General features: G+C 55.5%; 1 protein-coding gene across 1 annotated transcript; it reads right to left on the reverse strand.

Moving 5' to 3' along the window:
• Positions 1 to 3,256: 3,256 nt before the first annotated feature.
• MAP1A (microtubule associated protein 1A) lies at positions 3,257 to 23,435 on the reverse strand. The gene is made up of 6 exons (XM_015410395.1): positions 23,387 to 23,435; positions 22,300 to 22,443; positions 18,346 to 20,402; positions 12,167 to 18,222; positions 4,534 to 4,766; positions 3,257 to 3,783 (listed from the first exon to the last, which is right to left on the reverse strand). The coding sequence occupies exons 3-6, from the start codon at positions 20,250 to 20,252 to the stop codon at positions 3,628 to 3,630; spliced, it is 8,352 nt and encodes a 2,783-aa protein (XP_015265881.1). The 5' UTR covers positions 20,253 to 20,402; positions 22,300 to 22,443; positions 23,387 to 23,435; the 3' UTR covers positions 3,257 to 3,627.

Below are 23,435 nucleotides of genomic sequence, written 5' to 3' on the forward strand. Positions count from 1 at the left end.
GCTGAACCGAGGCTTCCTCATGAGAGGCAAGAGGGCCCAGTCCTAGCTGCGAGGATGCAGAGGAGCCCGGCGGTGAAATGCCAAATAATGTACAGTGGAGAGCAGATATTTAATATATTCTTGGTGTCTGTGAGGGTGGGCTTGGGGCCCCAGGTGTGCCCCCCCCTTTCTCTTGCTCCATGAAAGGCTTGTCTGTGGTTTGGATTTGTCTGTGTCTCTTTCTTTCGCTTAGGAACTGTGAAAGTGTTTCCAAAGAGCCCTCCTTGTGCTGGATGTGTTAAGCGTAGTAAAATGCTGGGGCCCTCCCTCTGAGTGCACCACCATGTCTCTGTGTCTGCTGCTGCTGCGCAGAGGACTCGCTCCCCTCTGCAGCTCTGGAGTTCACACTCTTTCCACTTCCCCGTCTCTCTGCTTTGTCTTGTCAGAGTTCCGTGTGGACACCAGCCCTATCTGATTCCTGAAGCGTTTGTTAGATAGGGCAGGAGTTTAGGTAGGACACACAGCCCGACTGCAGTGGCACGGCACGGCACTGCTTTTGCTGCTTCCAGAGAGACTGGCAAGGGACATCGCCAAGCCAAGATAGCTGAACATCAGCCATGTTCAGACGTGTGAGAACGTCTCCCTGTCTTGCACACATGCCCTAAGGCACAGCCACAAAAGTGGGGTGGAGGCACCTTTCTGTTGCCTGAGCCGAGTCCAGCAGGGAACAGGATCAGGCTGTGACGTCTCTGTCTCAGATGCTCCACTCTGCAACACCCTCCCCGCCGTGCCCGTTAAAAGTTCTGAAACAGCCATGGCGGGGCTGCTTTGGCACTCGGGAAAGCGCACAGGGGCTGGGGTAACAGGGTCGTCTGGCCCCATTTTTATTTTATATATATATGTGTGTGTGTGTGCGTGTGTGTGCGTGCGTGCGTGCGTGCGTGCCCCTGGAAGTCATGGCGACTTCAGGTGACTGCCCCCTATTGCTGGGGCCTGGAGGATATTCAGAGAGGGGGCTGAGTAAAGCCTGCCCGGCCCGGCTCCAGTATTCCAAACCGGTCTCCCATCCAGGTACTTGCTGGAGCCGGCCATGCATAGCTGGCGAGGTCCCTCCCACGCGACCGGGCTTGCCTCCTGGGCCGTCCCGGTCAGGGCGCCTGGCCCCGCTTTCGCACGGCCAGATTCTTCTCTCAGGTGGTGTCGGCACGCGTGGGTCAGACCCGTGGCAGCTTTGGTGTCTCCTTTGGCCCTAAGGAGGCTCCACTGGCTCTACTCTGGCTCGCAAGGGCCTGCGAAGAAGTGGTCGTGGGTGACAAAGCGGGGCCTTCCGTGGGCCTCCGTCGTTGCCTCCTGCCAGGTGCTGGGGGGCCAGCAATGGGGCGAGTGCCCTGTGAGACTGGCTGTGCTCTTCTGCGCGTAGCGGAGGGGAAGCTTTGCCTCCGTCATCCCAGCCGGCAGGATCTCCCGAGCGGCTTGGCCGGAGGTGCAACGCAGCGCCCACCCGAGGGGCACCCTTCCGTGGACACAGCACAGGACCCTGGAGACCGCAGTTGATGTGGCTTTATTGGTTAGTGCAGAGGCCCCTCCTTTCACAACCATTAGAGTTACAGAGCATGGTGCACAGGACGGGGGTGGGGAGGGAGTCAGCTGGACTGATAACATGATGCAGTTGGAGGGGGGGAGCAGGGAAGAACTGGGGGGGGGGGCTCTCTCTCTGTACAGCATTCAGCAGCGGAGGAAGCTGGAGCAGGAGGTGCCGTTTCGGAAGTTCAGATGAGGCTGTTGGGTGGGTCTGAGCTTTCAGAGTTTCCGGTCCTTCCGTACAGGAATCAACACACACTTTTGGCCACATGCAGGAACAAGCAAAAGCAGAATGTCAACGTCTCTCCCGCTGTGGGTTTCCTGGGATTGTGGGGGCCCCAAGCTCCATCCCCACTGGCTACGGTGGCCTTGGGCGGGGCTGGGAACATCCCCCTCTCTGGTTTTAAGAGGGGCTGCTGAAGGTGGCCAAGGCTGCTTCAAAAGGACAAGAATGGTGGGGGAAAGGACCTCAGGGAAAAGAACTGAGAATTGGATCAAAGTGTCAAGGCAACATCATGGAGGAGGGGGTCCGAAAGCCCCCCCCCTTTGCTTGCTTCGTTTTTCTCACAGACATTCAGATGTGGGTTAGTGCATCAGCTCGTCTCCCCAGGGCCCCAGTCCCCCCCTCCCTTGCACCTGTCCCGGACCACCAGCCGCTGGCTGCGCCTGGTCCCCGCTAGCGAGCACCTTGCCGGTGGCACTTGGGGCTCTGCCGCCTTGGCTTTCTTGAACGGCAGCCTTGAGAAACTGGTGGGCCCCGTGACCGGAGGGCCAGGAGCCTGCAGGGCCATCGCGGCCATGAGATCAGTAAAACAGAACCACAAAAAGCGGCTCCCACTGAGAAGCAAAAATAAATACATAAATGAGACAACGGCAAAAGTAATCCCCATCGCCTCCCTCTCCCTGCCACTCAGTCCGGATCTGAGGAGGCTGGTGGCAGGGAGCTGCTGGCTGCCAATGCAATGTGGGTGGAGTCTTTTGGAGAGCCTGCCCCCCAACCACCTGCCCTGGTGCCGGGACACCCCTCCCATCCGTCTCCAGGGCGGAAGAGCACAGATGACGACGGGGCCTCTGGTGTCGCTGGCACCGTCAGGGTGTGTGTGTTTGTGGGGGGGGGGAGGGGAGAGGTGCGCTTTGTGGCAGCGATCCTCTCTACCGCAAGCGTTGTGGAGAGACAGGAAGCCCAAAGGGATGAGTGAGTTGCCACATTTTTTATCCCCCCCCCTTCGTCTAAGGAGCTCAGCATGTCACATGTGGTCTTCTCCCCCCCCCCCACCTTGCCTGGCTCCTCTACCACGGGCCCCACGTGACTGCCATCCCCATATGGATCGGTTCGCCTCTTGGCCTTTTCAGCAGACGTGGGGCCCTGAGCGTGGTGTGTCTGCCCCCCACACCCAGAGCCCCCCCCACACTTGTCCTTGGCTGCCAGTGCCATCCCACAGCTTCAAAGCTCAGGGAAGCGGAAGGGGCGTAAAGTCCTCTTTCTTGCCCAAGACCCCCGGCAAAGGTCCCCATCCACACAGCTTCGGAAGAAGGCCATTCCTCCGGACACCCAGAGTCCCCTGCTCTCCCCTCTTGCTCCTCACAGGGAGAGCGTGAGGACTGGTTTTCCCTGGCCGCCCTTTCTTCCTGCTTTTAATTCTTTCCGTCTTTGCTTCCAGCCGTCCCCCCAGGCCAAGTCACATGGGCAGTGCCGCAGAGCTGACCCTGAACAACCAGAGCAGCCAGCCCAGGAGGAAGCAGCCAGGGGAGTGCAGGGAAGACAGAGCGCATGAGCGGAATCAAGGCAGCTGAGTTATTCTATAGAATGATGAAGCAAAATAAACTCTAGACAGTGCAATGGCCCCCAGAGGGCCCCTCTACTCTGCATGCCTCCAGGCATGCTGGACAAACCCTGGGCCTCCTGGCAAACAAGAACCACAGACAGACACAAACCGGCCTGGGTGCTCAGAGGCCACGCTGAGGAGAGAGACCACGGAGCTGCCACTGGGTGGAACTCCCGCGCGCGTTGCAGAGGGTGAGTGGAGAAGACCGACGGGCGAGAGCGCGCTCAGTGTGGCTCAGAGCTTAGAACTCGATCTTGCAGGCAGGGAAGGACTCATCCTGCATCACCACTGTGCTGCTGCTGGCCAAGACCATGATGCTCAGTTCCTGTTGCTTCTCGTGGGTCTGCTGGTACCACTCGCGGGTCACTGCTGTGTCGTGCGTTGGGATGAGGGTCACCTGGGGAAATGTGACAGATGTCCCGTTGGGGGGGGGGGGGGGGGTTGGCTTTCTAGGAAGTTGGACTTTTGCTCTGGCATGCTCAGCTCACGGGGAGGGAAGGCCAGGCCCAAGACTCTCTCTGCACTAACTGCTGGAGCCTCTGAGACCGAGACCTAGGCGGGGACAGGGGCAGGACAGGACCGGCTGGGCTCAGAGGCTCGCGTGTGCCCCAAGGGGAGTCTGGAAGCAGGTTGGAGCAACCAGAGTGGGAACCTCATTCCCGGGGCACCCTGGCAATCCTGCCACTGTTGGGTGGGGCTGCATCTTCCCCTCGAGGGGGGGGGGAGGGAGCACGAGGGGATTCCTTAGTGGGCCCCTGGCCTTCTGAGTGGGTGCAAAATGACCCTTGGGGAGAGACGCGGTGGGGTTGAATTTACCCATGGTCTGGTAGAGGCCCATGCAGCAACGGGGTGGGTCCCGGCATCCCTCTTGTCGTGAGGCTCTTGTAGTCCTGGCCGTGGGCACAGGACGAGGGCATCCTTCCCATCCCAGGGGCCCCAGGGGCTTCCCATGTTGCCCTCGGCCACAGCACCCCCACGTCCCAAAGGTTTGCAGAGCGGAGGAGCCACTCCATGGCTCTGCTCATGTCCAGCACGGAGAGAAATCTGTCTCTCCTGAAAGCAGAGGCAGACTGTTTCTCTGAAACGCTGTGACGCTTCTCACACCTCCCCCTCCAGCAGTGAAAGGTTCCCCCCCCCAGGGACTTACCTGCAAGTTCTCCCCCCACTGGGACTTTCCCTCCAGCAGCGCATCCAGCACAGCTCGGCTCGGCTCCCCATTGCTGGGGTCGTTCCCGCTCACAACGTAGTAAGAGGCTCTAACTTTCTTGAAGAACTCGTGGTCTGTGTTCTTTGCATTACAGTGGTTGGGGATGTAAGCCAAGTCCACGTAGACAGGTGGTCCGGAGGGCACAGATGAGCTGCTTTTAGGGTTGCTGGAAACTTGGGGAGAGAGAGAACATGGGACGTTGTGGGTTGATGCTGACTCACTGAACGACACACCAGGACTCCCTCTGGCCTGCCAGCCAGTGGCAGAAGCACACTGGGGCTGCTGCCAGCTGAAAGGGACTCAGTCGTCTTCTGGCGCAAATCTCCCCGGGGTTGTTTCTTACACCTCTGAGCCTTTCCAGCTCCCTCTGGTTCAACTACTCTGTCTGGGCCAGAGAAATTAAAGGGTATGGGAGCTAACCAGTCTGCAGTTTGAGAGAGTCAGCAAGTGAACGTTGACTGGGAAAGCCAAGCTTCCACTGGAGTATGGAATATTTGGACGTTCTTCCTCCATAGCCCCCACTACCCTCCCCTTCTTTGATGGCTGCCAGTGGACCAAGGGCAGCCTGTGGCCTTTGCAGCATCTCCGCTTTCTCTGCTGAGGAGAGGAGCCTTTCTTCCCGGCCTTCAGAGACCGGTCTGGTAGCATACTTTCTCTGGAGGGCTCCAGAGCACCCCTCCCCGATCTTTTCATCCTAGCTTTTGCCTTCTTCTTCCCTCTCTCTTCCCCCTTCCAGTTCCCCTTGTAGAACACGCAGCCCATTTGCTCCAAGGAGGGGAAAGGGGAGCGGCGGTGTCTTGTGCTCCTCCAGGGCTGGGAGAAAGACACCCAGCCTCCAGAGAGGAGCTTTATGCCAGAACTCATCCTCCCATCCTCCCAGAAGAAAAGCAGCTAAGCGCTCCCTGGGTTCCCCCCCCCCAGCCCTTCTTGGTGTGAAAGAGGCCCGCCAGTGCCTGCCAGAAGCTGATGGTCACTAGGGAGCATCCTGGCTAGACACGCTGCTGCACGGGGGTGTCGTCCCAGAGGAGCAAAGAGATGTCAGCCACCCACAGGAGGCCCAGGACCTACCACCTCATCCAGATTCCTCGCATTAGGAAGCCGAACCCAAGTTCTGTGGGTGGGTCAGACTTCTCTGGTGACCAAGGAGGTGAGGGCTCAGCCTCAGCAGCCTGAGCTCAGCCCAGAAGACCCAGGAACTGCCCACCCGAACCCCGGAGCACATCAAGCTGCCCACAAGCCTCAGAATCTGCCGCGTGGCATTCTTTCTAATGGACGGCCTGCCTCGGTGGATGCTCCAAGCAGCGGGGAAGAATCATTCCCTTCCTCCCGCAACTCTTCAGCCAGAGTCACTGCTAGTTTTACGTCAGATTCGCATGACTCATATGAACACGCATCCCCATGGTCACCAAAGAAGAGTGGAGTCCACCCATTCAGCACTTGCAGCCCCTTTCAGTTGGCAACACAAATGGGCCAAGGAGGAGGAGGAGGTCCAAGCGTCCTCTCCCCATGTTTTCCTTGGAGGAGCTCCTTGGCCAAGGCAGTTTGTATCCTGGAGCTTCCTAAAATGTCAGAAGGCACATCTGCAGATGAAAGGCTGCAGGTGTGGTTTATTTAGCCAAAAAGGCTGAGAGTGATTTCCACAGGAGGGCCTCAAGAGCCCTGCCCAGATTTTTTCCCAAAAGCACAGCAGTACAGGCTGAACGGGACATCTCGGCTGGAGTGACAGCACCAAACAAGGTGGCCAACCAAGCCCGACCTTGAAAACCAGAGTACCCGAGAGAGCCACGTGTGGCTATCCCAGGGGTGGCACTGGCTTCCGAAGCAGTCTTGCTTGCTGAATGCAGTGGTGTGCTGAAGGTTGCCTATGGTGAACCAATGGAGATCACACTCCGCGGAGGTGTCAGAAACAGTCCTCCAAACTGTCTGTGGCTAACTCTGTTTTCTAGAACCATGACTCTTGGATCTGGCTGCATTGGATCCCAACACTCCCAGGACCACCAGGATCAAGAAGGCTTCTGGCATCACAGTCCTTACAAACTCAGCCATTGACAACTGCAGCTTGAGATGGGTGTTACGGCTTCTTTTATGGCGGCAGGAAGGAAAAGTTGGAGTGTGGATTCTGACTCACTGGCTCGTTGTGCAGGGACCATGCTGCTTTGTTCTGAATCATTCCCGCATTGGTCTGTGTGCTGCTGACATGAGTGCACCTGACTCACAGGCCAGTTCCACCTGCTGGATCTCAGCCCCACTAGAGACTGGGGACACGCCAACCAAAGGACTCTGCTTGCCATCAACAGGCAGGTCTGGAAGAGTAAAAAATTTTCTAGCCAGAGAGGGCTTCAGAAGGAACTATCCCAAGCACCAGCCTGACTGCCCTGCCGTCAGCACTAGAAAGTCACTTCCTCCACACATGGTGGAGTCAACCACAGAAGCCCAGAAGATAGTCTGCTGCCTCAAGAAAGAATTTCTCCATGGGTCCCGCACATGCGGAGATCCTAAGGAGCCTTAGGTATAAAGGTTCCGAACCAGGGGGCGCTTCTGGGAGGCTGGGAGAAGCCTCATACCGGCACGAAAGCCGGTAATTGAGGCTCCCCGTTTAAGTCTCTCTTTGCCCCAAACGGCCCCTGCTGCGATGTGCCCCGTGAAGGGGACTAGCAAAGCCGCCAGAACATTGGAGTGATGAAGCGATAAAGTGAAAGCTGGAAGCAAAGCGTATTCGACTAACTGTGAGTTGGAGATCAATATAAAAGCTGTGGCTTGAGCGCGCTCCGTCCCCCGGGAAACCGAAAGGGAGGAGGGAGGATTCCCCCCCCCCCATTGCAGAAAAGAAACTTTTTAAAACGCGGAGAGAGGGGGCGAAGCGAAGAACTGATTAAGCGAGTTACCTTTTGTAAGAGAGTTGGGCGCAGGCAAGAAGGAGCCATCCTTGGGTGGCACGGCACGAACTTTCAAAGTATAAACAAAGTTTGAAAATGGCGATGCAGAAAGAGAGAGATAAAAAGGCTTGGGAGAGGTGGACAAAGAAGACAGGAGGAACTTCCTGTCCGAGTCCCTCCTCTGCTGGGACTGCTGTCAATCAACAAGAAGGAGAACTTGCGCGCCATCAGCTGCATCCCCGGAATGTGTTTCAGCAAATACGACTTCATGTTAAGCATACACAAAGTGATGTGTATGTAGCCTTTGGACTGAGGGACAAGATAGATACTTATGAAATAACTACAAAAGAACTCTCCACAGCCACAGCAATGCATCTGTCATCATGGGAGTGATTTGGGATATGGTAGAGCACAGGATGTTTTAAAATTAAACACAAGTCCAGTGGCCCCTCCCTGATGGCACACTTTGGAGACAGACACCAGGTGACTGGCACAGCTACGACCATGATGGGACCTTGCCACAAAGTGCTGGCATTGTCCAGATTTCCAGACTGGCTCTTCAGAGAAACTCCTGTCTTGTCCTCTGTAGGCAGTGTCAGGTGCCTGACTGGAAGGTTAGGGAGGGAGAGTTGTCTTGGGTCACGCTTTTCCATTATCGTCTTGGATCTGCACGGTGCAAGTGTCTTCAGACAAGGCACTCATGGCTATGAACAGATACGCAGGGAGCCAGGTTGGAGCATCAGTCAGCCATGCTCAGACCCACTTCTGGCTTTTCAAAACTTTTCTAAGAAGCAGACATTCTTATTCACACAGAGACGGACTCTATTTGTAAATGGCTTACCTGAACAGGCAAAGAGGGATGTACTCAAAAAAGCAAGAGCTACTGTCCTGGCTGATGCAGAGCAACAACCAGGATTACCGTAGAAAAGAGCAAGAGTCCAGTAGCAAGTGAAAGACTAACAAAATATGTGGCAGGAGATGAGGCTTCATGAGTCACTGCTCACTTCTTCAGATGGTTGATGTATTTCCATTCTGACGGCTAAATATGGTGCCTTCCATGGAAACACATCAAGATGGGTAGCCGTGTTAGTATGTCTGTAACAGTAGAAAAGAGCAAGAGTCCAAAAGCGCCTTAAAGACTCAACAAAATACGTGGCAGGAGATAAGCTTTCGTGAGTTACTGCTCACTTCACTTTTTCAACCAGGATTACAGAATACAGACCCAAAATAGCAGTCTTGAACATGATAGTGGACTGGATTAGCTCACTAAAGACCCAGTAGGCAGAGTGGAAGCCGCACACAGCAACCTTCGATCAAATTGTAAGAAGGTTCAGGAAGCCAATGGCAGATTTAAGGGCAATGCAGAGACTCCTCAAGTGGTGTCCATGACAAAGTTGAGGGATGCGGAGGCACATGAGACACACGTCCTGTTAGCCGTATGGGCGGAGGGATTCATAAGCACCTTTCCCCTGCTTCAGAGATTCCTGCAGTTGATCGCCCAGGGTGAAAGTCAGATTGGCGAAGAAGACTATTTTTAGAGGCATCCCAAGAACACTGGATCTTGGTCTGGTCAAGGCAGCGCTGCTGTCTCACAGAAGCTGCTTCAGTAAGATGGGTGAGTCTTGTCAGCCTGGATTTAAACCTGACCCTGGCAGCAGCCAAGAGCCTTCGGCTGTGAGCCTCTCTGCTTTGCATGGGTAGTTTCAAGGAGGTGCGGCATCACTGCGAAGTCCCACAAGGCCAGCGCCATGTTTTAAACCAGGCCTTGGCATGATGCAGCAAAAGTGGAGTTTTGGGGCACCTTAAAGAGTAATGAGTTTATTGAAACATAAGTTTTTTTGTGGATCTTTTTCATCAGATGTTTGAGGTGAATCTTTCATCATTACTCACACACACACACACACACACACATAGATGCACGTCCCCCACTCCCCACGTGAGGACTGAGCAGCACGTGGGGTTGTCACGGCAGGACCATCTTCTTGGCACTGAGCAGGAGTCCCGGGCAGAGTGCTGATGATCCCTGGAAGGGGTTCCTCAGCGAGAGCTCCCCAGAGGCCTCGAACCAGCCACGTTTCAAGCCAGAGACAACTGCAGGATGACTGAATCCTTGCCAGGGGCCACAGTTCTCTACTCTGAGGCTTGAGGGCAAGAAGGCCCCTTGCCACTGCCGGGCTCACGGATTAGTTTGTTTCCTGCCCTGCCTTTTGATTCTTGGTATGGTTTTGAAGAATCCTCTCCCATATAGCAGTTCTGAAAAGCAGACTCTAACCAGGGTCAGGCTCCTATTTGAATCCCTGGTGACCATTCCCATCAAACGATACACCCTCAAAATCTGCGTGCATCCTACCGTTACTCCAGGGTTTCAGAACCGAAGGTGTTATCTGCCAGTCAGGCAATGTGAAGGTGAGGCTTAGGGCCCAAGATTCAATTTCTGCTGTTTAGAACACAAATAGAAGCTGACTGGAGAAAACCTGCTCTTCTCTTGGCCCACGTTCTCTAGACATGGGCCAACAACTTGGCAAGCTCTTGATAAGAGTGCACAGTGCTTGTGTGCGTCTGGTGTGGATGGAAGGCAACCCTGTCAGTAGCCCTCTAGCCCCGAGGAGGCTACAGGGTGCCCACCTGGGTATCTTATGGGTGGCTGCAGGGCTTTGGAGAAGCCACTGCAGAAGGTCCCATGCGGGAGGGCAATGATGCGCATATGCACCCTGAAAATGAGAGCTGGCCCTCTGGTTGCCCACAGACGAAAGGGGAATCTTGACAACATCAAGTCCCTTTTCAGAGGTGTCCAGAGGACAGCGGCTGCTGAAATGACAAAGAGGCCCCATACCGAACCAGACCATCGATCCACCAAGGTCACTCTTCTCTACAGAGACAGACAACAGCTGTCCAGGGTCTCAGCCTGAAGTCTCTCAGATCACCTGCTACTTAGTCCTTTATTTTAAAGGACACTTCACCTCCAGGTCTCACTACAAAAGTTACAGCTTTGGGCGGTAAATGTTTAAACTGTGCTCTGGTAGTGCTCAGAGGCTAAACTAAAAACTGCCTTTACAGGAGGTGGCTGTAGATGCCACGTCCCCTCTGGGTGGGAGGCAGCTGGCCAAACAGCAGAACCTTCCACGTGGCAGCGACACCTGCAGCCCACCCCAGTGCTGCCGGGGGGGGGGGGGGGGGGTACTCTCTCCCAGGAGCAAGGAGTCTCCCCTCTAGTGTGATGCCTCTCGAGGTCTGGGGCCGGGGGGGGGGGGTACTCTCTCCCAGGAGCAAGGAGTCTCCCCTCTAGTGTGATGCCTCTCGAGGTCTCCTGAGGCTCCAAGGAAGCAATTCATCCTTTTCTGGGGGGGGAAGGGAAGAGCACTTGGGGGCAACATGAAAAGACGACTTTTGGGAAAGAGAAGTTCTGGGGAATGGAAGACTTGAGCGAAGGAGGCCAAGAGTGGCTGGGAAGGAGAGCGCGCCAAGCCTGGCCTGAGACGGAAGCCCTGGGAGCTGGGAGTGATGAGTCTGCCTGCCTTTCAGTTCATTCGCCATCAGCGGGGCCAAGTTGCAGACCGAGGAGGGATACAGGACTGCGTCATTGCTCGTTTTAGGGTTCCTTTGATCAGTAGCTGTTAGGCAGCTTTTTAAAGTCCAGCTAAATGGGCTTCCTTTTGGTAAGTAATGACTGTGGATACCAGGAAAGGCACATTTTCCCTTTTGTCAGCTTGGTGCTCTGAAGCTCTGTCTTCATCACAGAAAGAACCCTACCTCGGCCCACTCTTGCTAAGCTCCAAAGAGAAGGGAAGGCCGGGAAAGGGCTGCCTGCAGCTGAATTACTCTAACAAGTAAGGCTGTCAGAGCTTCCCGCAGGGGATTTGAAGCTGGTTGCCAGGAAGAGCCCTGGGTGCTCAATTAGGCAGAAGAATCTGTTAACAGGAAGGGGAACCCCCCCCCACACACACACACAGCAAATCTCTAGCTCCAGATAACGAAGCGATTGCTCTCGCTCCAGTCCACTGTGGGGGTGGCGACCAGGAAAAGGAGCCCTGTTTGTGTTGAACAGCTGGGAGTCCAGGAGCCCCTCCGAGACCAGCCTGAGTTTCAGGGTAGAGACTTTTGAGAGCCCCAAGGCTCCCTCCGTCAGACAGGACCACGCATGGGACAGCGGTGGTGCCGTAACGCTGGCGAGGTGGACGACCCCTCGCTAAGGTCTAGTGGCTTGGGTTCTGGCTCAGCTGATTAAATTCCACACCCCATGTGACCGAACAAGTTGCCCGCAGGGTCCGTTTCACCACACAGTGACCTTCCTGGCTGACTGATTCAGTGGCACCAGCCGCATTCTACTGTCCCAGCGGTCAGCGCATCCGTCTGGGCTGTGCTGCGTCTGTGCCAGGCACTCCTGCTCAGCCAGGCTCGGTCTGGGGAGTCAGAGGACACCCCTCCCCCTTGGCCAGAGCCCGGCTGGGTCTTCCAGCCAGGAGGTGGTCCTGCCTGTCCCAGCAGAGAAAGGGCTCGCCTCCGGGTGTGCCGTGAACCCAGAAGGGCGAGCTGCCTCCCAAATGCCTGTCCTCTCCCTGCCTCTTCCCTGTGTCTGCCCCCCTCTGGGTGGGGGAACGGAACCCCCCCGGCAGCCTGGCTACCCCCCAGGGCCCTCCTCTTTTGCCCACCTGCCAGCCCACCCGTTGGCTCTGCCTGAAAAGAAAGGGATGCTTTACCTGGGCTTGTTCTGACACCGTTGACGAGGTTCTTGCCGTGGCTGGGGGGGTGGCTGCTTCGGGAGCCCTCTTTCTCCTCCACATGGGATTTGAGCAGCTTCTCCCTCTTGGCCAGGGCTGGCTTTGAGGACCTGTCAGAAGGCGGCAACTTTGTGGGCGCTGGCTTCCTGGAGGGGGAAGAGGGCTTGGGCTTGCTCAGTGGCTTCCTCACCCCTTTGGTTTTCTCCTTCATGTCCTTCTTGGAGATCTTGTCAGGCCTGCTCAGGTTCTGTTCATTCAGCAGCACCTCTGGGTCCATCATGCAAACATCGGGGTGTGGCGGATGGGGATGGGGGTCCACCAAGAAAGCAGGTTGAGGGTCGTGACTCGTCCTTGTGCTGCTGTGGTGGGAGCTGCCCACCGCTTTGTCTACTGGGAGGAAATCCGCATCTTCGTCCGAGTCCATGGCAGCATCAGCGGTGATGGATGGGCACTCCTCTGTCTCTGGAGGAACGTCCGAATCAGACTGGGAGGTCCCGGAGTCGCTTGCAGAGGTGGGGGGAGTTTCTTCCACCATCGCAGTGGCCTGCCTGTGTCCTCCAGGACTGGGGTGTGCCCTCCCCTTCACCGACGGATGCCCTTCGACCTGGGAAAGCTCGCTGTCTTCCGAGGAGTCATGAGGACTGGGGTTGATGAAGGATGGCGACAGTTCATCCTTCCTCGGCTTGTACTCGCTGGGGAACTTCTGCTCATAGTCTGAGGCAGCTCCGAGACATGGTTCCAGCTCATGGGAGGCATTGCCGTGGTCCTCTGCCTTGCTGCCTTGCTGGGCGCCTGACAAGAAGGACGGGAGAGGTGGCTCCGGGGTCAGGAGGGAAGAGGGGCGGCTCTGCCTATCGCAGCCCTCCTCCTCCTCCTCCTCCTCCTCCTCCTCTGTTTCAACCAGTCTCTCAGCAGGGATATATGACATACCATGGGAAGCAAGCGGACTGGTGCTCACCTCTGTGGGGCCGTTGGCTGTGGCGACCACCTCCTGCTGACAGGCGGGAGGTGCTGCCAGTACATCAGGAAAGGAAGAGGCCGACATCCGTTCCCCAGGGCTCGGCAGAGGCTGAGTGCAGTGGGGCTTTTGTTGCTGTCCGGCCAGGCACTGCGAGCAGTCGTCATCCCTGCTGGCAGTCGCAGCCCCTCCCGTTCCATACGAATAGGCTTCTGCGGGGCCCGCTGGAGGTGGTGAGGAGGCGCTCCGCGTGCTCCCGGGGTCTGGCTCTGCCGCCGCCGCCGCCTCTGACTTGGTGGGAAACAGACTGGGGCAGGAGGTCTCGCCCGCGGCCTGCCTCACCGGGGCCTTTGAGGAGGAGGAGGAAGCGGCTTCCGCAGAAGGGTCAGGTGAGTCCACCGGTGGGCACTGCTGGGGCACCTCCGAAGACCGCTTCCCTTCTTCTCCATGCCCTGAGACTCTGGTGAGGGAGGGGCCTGCACTGACAGCCTTTTCTGACACCTCCAGGTATTCACCTTCCATTCCCTTTTCTGAGGAGACAGGATCAAACATGCCGGAAGCCTGAGAGGTGTCCTCTGGGTGGGATGAGAAGTGTGCTTCGTGTCTGAACAGAATGGACAGCTCGTGCTTGCCGAGGGATGAGAGCTCAAAGCCTGAGGCAGAGCCACCCAGTCCTTTGTTCAGGAGGGCCGTGGCCTTCGGAGATTCCTTCTCCTCCTCAGCAGAACTGGCCAGGGAGAATCCTTTGGTGTGGCCCTCCAGACACAGTTCATCATCGCTTGAGTGTTTTGCTGAAGACGCTGCATCCGCGGCGTACCGTGTATTGGCTTCCACGGACACGTTTGTGGCCCCTGAAGCACAAGCTGGCCTCCCGGTCTGCCTGCCTGAATTTGTGAGGGTGTCATAGGGAGCTTCGTCTGCCCCTTGGACTGTTTGTTCCGCCTGGTTTTCCTCTGCCAGCAGCCCACCACAGGCCAGCAACACAGGATCGGCTTCTTGCCGTGGCTGTGGTGCACGGACCTTCTCCACCCATGAGATGTCTGCGTATGGTTCCTTCTCCCTTGCTGCCTCCACAGCTGAAGGTGGCTCGGGAAGTTTGGATTCCTTCTCTGATTCCTCCTTGGCACCTTTTTCCAGTTCTGAGTCACTGACGCTCTCTCCTCCTCCTCCTCCTCCTCCGTCAGCCTTCTCATAGTAGACGTCCTTGGGCTGGCGGTGTTCTGGGGAGAGGGATCTCTGCTCCTGCCTGATGTTTGCATCTGGAGGCTGCACAGTATTGAGGTAACCAGCCATTTCTCCTTGATGGCATCTGTCTACGATCCCTGCAGCGCAGGCAGAGCCTTGGTCTTCTGGAGAGGAGGCAGGCGTGGGGCGCATCAGATTTTCTGGCGGGAGAGGCAAAGTGTGCCTTTCATGCTGTGTGTCTTTGTCTGTCAAGCCAAGTGCCAAGCCGTGCTGCTTTGTCTGAGATGAGCACTCTTCATGAACCTCAGCATACTCAAAGGATGGGTCTGCTTTATCCTTCGGGGAAGCGGGAGATGACAGTTCTTTCTCAGTAGGGGTGTAGAGGCAGGATTCCTCTTCCTTGGAGGAGATGGGGTAGAGAGATCCTTTCTGACCCGGCTGTGCTTTCCTTACCTGGAACAAGGCGTCCTTTCCGGCACCAGGCACTGCAACTTTATCAAAGATGTCTGCATACTGGAAACTTTTCTCATGGGGGTAAGGAGTTGGTTCTCGCTCTTCCTTCTTTTGCCCTTTCCCATTCGCATCATCTTTTGATTCACAGAATTCAAACTGGCTGGAAGAGTCCAGAGTGTAGGGCCACGAATGACACTCCAGTTGGCCAAAAGAGGTTGTGCCCTGCCAAGGGACAGTGTGGTCTCTGCCTCTTCCGTGATTGTACCCTGGAAGGGAACGTCTGGTTTCCTGCGACTCTCCAACGATGAACACAGCATCCTCCAGTCCTCCTGGGCTCCAGGGTGCTGCACTCACCATCGCCTCCTGCTGGCCTTCACTGGACTGATCATGAGAGGCATCCAGTTCTGCCTCCGGTGCCTGTTTTGGACCCAACATTCCTTTGAGCAGCACATCAGTCTCTGGCCCCTCTTCCTCTGCTCCCAGTGGGAGTTGGACTGCACTTTTATCAAACACAGAAGTTTCCCCCAGTTCTGAGAAAGAGGCGCCTTCCAGTGTTGCAGAAACAGGAGGTAGCGAACGGATGGTCATAGCCTCACCCACAGAATCAGTACCCAGCTCGGGGGCTATTTTCTTCCCACCTTGCTTGTGTGTACATGAGGGATCTTCTTTTCCTTCTATTACGGTGCCTATTTTCGCCTCATGTGGAAGAGATAAAGCTGCCCAGTCCAAGCTGGATTTTGGACTGCTCTCACGTTCGGGAGACTGGGAGCTTATGGAGACAGACATTTTAAATTCCTCTGCATCCAGCACTCTTGGCAGAGTGTCTGCTTGGACAGACACGCTCTCTCCCACTTGCTGGTCCGCAGGTTTGTCACCCTGAAGTGAGAGGTCATTTTGAGCAAACGTCCCAGGTTTCTGAGTGGCAGTTTCTTCCTGGAAATCCCTATATTCTCTATCCCAAATTTCCTTCTCTGCCATCTCTGAAATGTAATCTTTGGATTCCACAGAGCCAGGGATATTTCTCTCTTCAGTTACAGAAAGCAGAGTTTTCTTTACAAAGCCTTCTACCTCATCATCTAAGAATGTGCACTCTCCTCTTTCGTCTTCTAAGAGACTGCACTCTCCTCTCTCCTTATCATACTTCTGTTGTTTTCTGCCTGGGATTTCCTTCACCTCCTCTGGAAACCACACTTTCTTTTCATAGAGGGCATCTTTCAGATAAATGTCTTCCATTTCTGGAGACTGCTCCTCAGCGCCTTGTTTCTCTTCTGCCTCTTCAGAACAGACTTCCAAGAACTCCATACCCAGAATGTGGCCAGGTTCTGTGAAGTGTGAAGATGTGTCTTTGGGGGAAAGAACTGGAGATGGTTCTTTGTGGGGGCCCTTTTCTGGTGAGGAAACTAATCCAGTGTCTGCGGAGAACATTTGTGGGGGGTGGGCGTTTTGAGTCTGTGCAGAGCACGAGAGGGAACTGAGAGAGTCCTTTTTGATAACTGTTTCACCTCTATCCGGACTCTCAGTGTGAATCTGGTGTCTAGTTGTTTCAGCAGAGAATTCCTCACTAAACCCATCTGGTGGTTTCCTCCCAGCTGGGGTCTCTTTAGATTTAGCATCTATTTGAGAAATCTCTTCTGTGAACAAATGTGAAGGGGTTTCTTTCTCGGGGCTTGGAGAAGCGTATCTGATGGTATCAGACAGTTGTTTCTCTTGGTCTGGACTCTGCTCTATGAAATGCCCCGTGTTACTGTCTTCTGCAGACATATTCTTGGTGGAAACCTCAGGAGATTTTGCCTGACCAGAACTTTCTTTGGGAAATTTTACTTCACCCGGAGAAGCACCTTCTATAGACGTGTGTCCAACCAGATCGTCTTCAGGTCTGCCTGCGAGTTCCTCCCACCCTTTTGGAGGAGGTATTTCTGCAGCAGAGAACTCGCTTCTCCCAGGGTGCCTCCCGTGTTCTAGGCTGGCCTCCTCCTTGGGCTCTTGGGTGGGAGGATACAGATCAGAAATGTCCAGGGTTTCCTGTTTGTGGTAGAAATGCATTGCCAGCTCCTCTCTTTCCCAGGGCAGACTCTGGCTTTCGCTCTGGGAAGACGCCGGTTCTGCCTGCACACGGCGGGTGCCCTCTGGGCCAGGCTTGTCCCGAAGGAGGCCGGAAGCAGCTTCTTTCCCACAACCCACCTCTGTTCTCTCGCCTTTGGACTCCCTGGCTGTGCTGGGGCTCCCTCCGCCATCCCACCGGACAGGACCCTTGTCGAACAGCTCTGCCTCCACAGTGTCGGACTTTTCCTCTACGGGGGATTGGTGGAAAGGTGTGTGCCCAGCACTGGTTGGGCCCGACTGGGTGGGGGAAGCCATCTTGACTGTGCTGTCTTCAGAAGAGTCAGCGGGAAGGAACTGGGATCCCCCTTCCATCAGCAGCAGTATGGCTGCTTGTGTTGCTTTTGTGGGCTCCTCGGCTAAACCCTCTCCGAGGACCCCTTGGTGAGGAAATGCGGGAGCATCATAATGTCCCTGGGCTCTCTTAGGCCGCTCAGCATTTGGAGTTTCATCCTCCTCCTCCTCCTCCTCCCGCAAGCCCTTTTTGCAGGCCTCAAATTTCCTCTCACCTTCGGTTAATGCATGGAAGTCTTCTGGAGGGGGAGACTTGAAACCTTTGTCCTCCTCTAGGGAGGATGTGGGAGAGATTGTGCCAGCGGAGGGTACGTAGTCCAGGCCCTGAGTGGCCTCTGTCCGAGAGGAAGGGATGCTGTTGACGGTGTCCACCAGTAAGGAGCTTTTGCCAGTCTCTTCTGTCTGTGGAGCTGTTATCGATGCAACAGACTGGTCTTCTGCCACCGAGGTGGCGAAAGAAGACAGCTTGTCACACTCTGTGATGGAAGTCGCTGAGGATACGTGCTCCTCCTCTGCCAAGGGGGCTGCCACAATGTTTGTGGGGTAGCTGAGGATTTCCGGCTCCTGACCAGCATACCCTTTGGCCCCCTCAGCCGCTGGCATGGCCGGGATCCCGTGGATGGCTTCAAACAAGTTTGGCTGGCCTGGCACGGAGATGGTGTAGGAGCCGACGTCTGGTCGGAGGTGTGGAATCCTTTCTTCCTGTTCATCGTGGATCTCCTCGTCAGAAATGGTCTGTTCCGTTTCTGAGTAGCCAGGGATGGTTTCATCCTGGATGTACGAGACGTGTTCTCCAGATGGGACTGGAGCGAATGAGGACTCCTCCTTCCCTGCTAACTTTCCATGTCTGATTCTGTTCACCTTTTCGTCCTTGAGCTCTTTCCCCATTTCTCCACAGGGCCAAGTTGCATCCGCTGGCTGGTGGAAGAGAGAGACGGGGCTCCCCTTGGCCTCGTCACCCTCTGCCTTTGCGTCCTGTTCTTCCATCTCTTCCTGCTCTGCCTTTTCAACGATGTCTTCTCTCTGCTCTGGCTGGCTGTCTTCGCTTGTGCCCGCCCACTTCCCTTCTGAGGCAGGATCCTGTTTCTCATCTGGGTGCCCTGTGCGCAGGGAGTCCCAGGGGGCTGATGCCCGATCCCTCTCCTCTCCTGTTTTTTCTCCAGCAAACTCTGGCGCTGCCCTCCCAACCTTCTCTTCAAGTTCTCCTTTCCTGAAAGGTTCCACCAAGGCTGCTTCCTCACTGTCAGAACTTTCAGCTGTTTTCCCTCTTTTCTCCAGCTGATGGGATGGCAGCTCCCCTGAAACTTTGGGAGAAGTTATTTCCTCCTCTGGCACAGCTGGGGAGATGGACGTTGGAGGACTGGGCTCCGCTGTCAAGCCATCTTCCTGAACGCCCGTGGCCCAAGGAGGCCTGGGTGCTTCGTCCTGCTTGAAGAGCTCTCCTGCCTTTGCGGAAGTAAGCCCTGCCGGAGGCCTCACCTGCTCTTCGAGCTTCAGCTCCTCAAAGTCCTTAGTCAGATCCTCTGGTGAGGACAGAACAGGCCTGGGTTCCGCGATGTCTGGCTCTTGTGGCTGGCCAGGCCTCTTCAGCCCTGGGAACGCCCTCTGGTCGGCCGGAGGCTCCTTCTCAGCTTTGCTGCGGACTTTGTCTGGCTTTATCCTGTTTGGGGCCTTTGCCTTGTATAAGGTCTTCCTGACTTCAGGGGTGAAGGGCTTTAAGTCAGGCTTAGGGATTTTTTTCGGTTCAGGCTTGGCTTCCTTCTTTCTTTCTTCCTTCTTCGACTCTTTCCTTTCCTCTTTCCTTCCGTCTTCCCTCTTCAGCTCCTTCCTCTCTCTCTTAATCTCCTTCTTTTCTTTGTCCCTTTTCTCCTCCAGTTTAGAAGCTTTTTCCTTCAGATGTTTCTTACCAACTTTGTCTTTGGCTAGTTTTCTTTTCTCAGCTTTAAGGGCATCGCTTGTGTCTGTTTTTATCTTTTCAGGCTTAACGGGCTTCTCTGGGTTTCTTTCAGAGAGTTCTTTGGCCTTTCTCTCCATTTTGGTCTCTTTCACTGCCTCGGCCTTGACCTCCTTTGCCCCCTCCTCAGCTGCTCCCTTTGCAGAGGGTTTCAGGCTCTCTCGGCTGTCTGTCCTCTGCCTCACCTTGGTCTGTTTCAGGGCAGGTGATGGCACTCCAGGAGCCACGTCCTTCTGTGTCGCTATTGGATGCTTGAGACAGTCCAGGTGCCTGAGCTTCTCAAGGCCTTCCAGGATCTTGTTCTGTGGGGCGTTTCCAGGAAACAGAACCCGAACTATTTTCTCAGACGGACTTGCTGGGAGCCAAACCACCAAGGCTGTGACGGACGTCAGGTAGGGGACAGAGATCTCCCCTTCCTTCCCACTAGCGAGAACGATACCTGTCTTGGCTTTGCTGTTTCCAGCCCACTTCTGCATGAGGAACTGCATCTCTTTGCTCTCCTTGACGGGGTTCAAGATGTACATGTCCAGCTTTCCAACCCCCATTTTGTGGAAGAGTGTGATGGGCTCAATGGTGTTGCTGACCACTCTGTGGAGGGGCTCTGGCTTCATGCCCAGCCTGTTCAGGTACTGCAGAGTCAGGCTGGCCTCTTCAATGCTCCTTTTGACCTTCATGGAGGACTCCGGCATCTTGAGCTTCTCAGGAACGTTGAAGAAAATGACCCCCAGCTCCGGGGAGATGAGATTCTTCATCCAGTCACTGTAGTTGGTGGAGCCTTGTGACTGCTCCTCATCCTGCTCTGCAATCTTCCTCTGCAGGAGCCCGTTGATGCCGGGGAGGTTGTCAGCCCCGATGTGGGTCAGGAGCACTGAGTCAATCCTGTCCAGGTGCCGGACCAGCTTCCAGAAGCATGACTTCCTCTCTGAGCCGCCGTCCACCAGGATGTTGAATCCGTTGACGGCAAAAAGGGCTGAATCTCCCCTCCCTCCTGGGAAGATGTAGCAGCAGGGCTTGGAAAGCTTGAGGAAGCCCCCTGAGGTCGGGGGCTCCAGGAGATCAAATGGCGACGGGACGTCCACTGTCTCGGAGACATATTCCGCAAATTCAGAGACCCCGTCCATCTCTGGCACGACTGGGTCAGGGTTCAGTCTCAGGTTGAGAAGGTCCTGGAATTGGGGGTGCCCCAGGCTGCGCCAGTCTCCCTCTCCCAAATACGACACTGTGAAAGAGGCCCGGGATGCTGGGTCAGTGTTGCTAAGGAGCTGGGCCACCTGTAAGAGTCAAGGGCAGGTTACAGGAACACTCAGAGATGTTCTGGGCAAAATCCAAAGCCTCTTTACAGTCACACCTATACGAATTCATGTCTTGTCTAGAAGGAGAGTCACACCAGTCAAGCTGCTTTGTAACTGGGTGGACAAGGCTCTCTGAGTGAGAACAGAGGTATACATTAGAGGGAAAATAATAATCTAAATATCTAATTCCCAGACCTTTTTTTTCCTGTGAGGATACTTATTTCCACCAACAGAGGGCTCACTCCCCCCCAACAGCTCTTTCAACAGACTCAAGTGCCTTCCTGGGTTTGCAGAAAAATCCAAAAAGTTAAAAAAACCCACCTCAGGGAAGGTTGAATTCCTCCAAAAACCTTTTGAAATGGCCTCTGCAGGGATCTACTCCAGCCATCAACGGTGGGGGGGAGGCTTCTAACTGGCTTTGTCAGTAAAAGGGTGGCGAAGGGCCCTTTCCAGGCCTCTTTCAGCCTTTGAGGAAGGGAGGGAGCCTTGGGGCCAGGCCTGGCAAGAGTTGCCAGTGCCAGGCTGGGGAATTCCTAGAGGTTTTGTGGTAGACTCTCAGAAGGGCTGGGTTTGGGGAAGGGAGAGGCCTCAAGCTGGGTATAACGCCACAGAGTCCACCCTCCAAAGCATCCATTTTCTCCATGGGAAGTTATCTCTGTAGTCTGGAGATGAGCAGTAATTTCAGGGAATCCCCAGGTCCCACCTGAAGACTGGCATCCCTAGACAGCACCCTCTGGGTGACTTGACACCACCTGATTTGCATGACTGCTTGCTACTGTGGCCCAGCTGCTTGCTACTGTTCATCAGCAGCCACCCTATGAAAGCCAGTGCGGTGCATCAGTTAGAGCTTCAGATTAGGGTCTGCGAGACCCAGGTTCAGATCCCCATCTTGCGGTGGAAGCTGACTGGGTAATTTTGGACCAGTCACATACTTTCAGCCAAACCAACCTCACAGGGTTGTTCTGCAGATAAAAAGGAGGAGAGAATAATGTAAGCTGCTTTGGTCCCCACTGTGGAGAAAAACTGTAACTTTCCTAGGTAGAGGCTTTGGAGGAGGGGGGTGGAGACAGAAAGATGAAGACAGATAACGGCAAAAAAAGATAGGTTGGCTGTTGGGTGGGAAGGAAATAGGGTTGCCAACTCCAAGTTGGGAAATTCCTGGACCTTTGAGGGGTGGAGCCTGGGGAGGGTGGGGTTTGAGGAGGGGAGGCACTGCAGACCCGTCTCCAAAGCAGCCATTTCCTCCATGAGAACCACCATGGCCAGTCTCCAGGTGAGGGCTGGAGATCACTCAGAAGTACAACTGTTGTCCAACCCCAAATCTCCAGGAATTTCCCAACCCGGAGCTAGCAGCAATAAGGTGAATTGATCTCTGTAGCTGGGAGATCCGTTGTGATTCCCAGAGCGCTGCCACCGCTGCTGTGAGGGGAGAGTAAGCAGGTGGGTGGCGGGAGCACTGCCACGACTGCTGCTGCTGCTGTGCGGGGTGGGGGCAGAAAGAGAGAGAAGGCAGAAAAACAAACAGAATGATGATGCATCAGAAAGGGAGAGGAAGTAACATGCACGGAGGAGAGAGAGAGTAAGAAGAGGGGGGGGCAGAAGGGAGGAAGAGTGTGAGAGAGGCAGGGGTGGAGGGGAGGAAGGAAAGGTGTGAGGAAGGGGATGACCATCTCGCATGTTTCTTGCGGGTCTCCACTTGTGCTCTGCTAATACATGCCTTCCTCTGTGGTGGATAATGCTTCGACCAGGAGTCCCCCAAGCACAAGCCTAGGCTGCCTAAGTGGCAAGGGCCTTACTGCCATTTCCCAGAGCCCTGTTAGCATGGCTCTCGTGGGTGATGCACGGAGGTTCAGTTCCAGGTTGTCCACAAGCTTACCTCAGGATCCGCCACTATTTCAGCAAACCTCTGGTCCGTGAAGGCGCCAGTCTGCAGAATCAAGTCTCCTCCCTGCTCTGAGCTCTGTCCACACAGGATCAGCAGCTTGTGGGTAGCTTGTACATCACATACCAAGGAGCGCACCTGTTTGCATGAGACAAACATTTCAGCGCTTTTTGGTCTGGGAGTTCCTCGCCTGCATGAGGAACTCACAGCGGAGAGAAAACCAGCTGCCCTGCTTTGAGTCCACAATACCCCAGCCCTCCCCAGTCTCCCGTGTGGGGCCACGGCGGAGAGAGCCCCCGATGCAGGCCCCGGTGGGGCTGCTCACAAGCAGGGAGGGAAAGCGCGCAGGGGGCTGTGCCTCGGGAAGGAAGAGCTGCCTTGTGGCTGAGCTATGCCCCTGGAAGAGCGCCACACTCGGGGTGCAGGAACCTCCTGGTGGTGGTCCCCGGGCCGGGAGGGGTCCGGCTGTCCTCAACCAGGGCCAGGGCCCCTCCCTAGGGTGGGACGCTCTGCCGGGGGAACACCCGTGCCCTGTGGGGTCCGTCTGTCCCCTTTCCGCAGGGCACGGGCGAGGCAGAGGCGTCCCGCCAGGCATTTGGTTGGGGGTTAGGGTGATGAGGGCACAGCCTGCAGTCTGGCACTCTCACACCCTCCCATCCTCCATAACCCTCACCCCCTAGGGCGATCTTGAAGCGGACTCAGTTATTGGTGCATGTACAGTGTGTTTTGTTGTTTATTTCTATTAAACTGTTAGCTATTTGTTGTATGTCTTCTGTTGTACGATGCCCTGAGCCTTGCTTGCAGGGGAGGGGGACCTGGAAAACAACAACAACAACCCTGCTTGTAATTAAATAAAGGACTGCAGCAAACAGCTGCTGAGCTGAACCAGGTTCACTCCGAGGCAACTCTGGTTCTTTCCTGTTTCCCATCATGGAGTCCAAGGTTGCACACATGGGGAGCTCGGAGGAGGAGCTCTATGCAAGCGCTGAACAGAGCAGACCTGCTTTAGCAAGGTCCCCGGATCACGTGCCTTGATGAGCCAACCCAACCCATGCCGGCTGCAGGGATCCCTGGGCTTTACCTTGGCCACAACGCTCTGCTCATCTGGGTTGACGAGGATGACGGTTTCT

The sequence above is a fragment of the Gekko japonicus genome, unplaced genomic scaffold, assembly GCF_001447785.1.
Source record: "Gekko japonicus isolate JY-2015 unplaced genomic scaffold, Gekko_japonicus_V1.1 scaffold1830, whole genome shotgun sequence".
In the NCBI taxonomy this organism is placed as follows: Eukaryota; Metazoa; Chordata; class Lepidosauria; order Squamata; family Gekkonidae; genus Gekko; species Gekko japonicus.

Excerpts from the sequence above, each read along its gene's own strand:
- MAP1A (XM_015410395.1), bottom strand. The coding sequence starts at position 20,252 with ATGGACGGGGTCTCTGAATTTGCGGAATATGTCTCCGAGACAGTGGAC. Across the intron at positions 4,767-12,166 it reads CGGTGTCAGAACAAGCCCAG|TTTCCAGCAACCCTAAAAGC; the intron begins GTAAAGCATCCC and ends TCTCTCCCCAAG. Across the intron at positions 3,784-4,533 it reads AGTGGGGGGAGAACTTGCAG|GTGACCCTCATCCCAACGCA; the intron begins GTAAGTCCCTGG and ends ACATTTCCCCAG.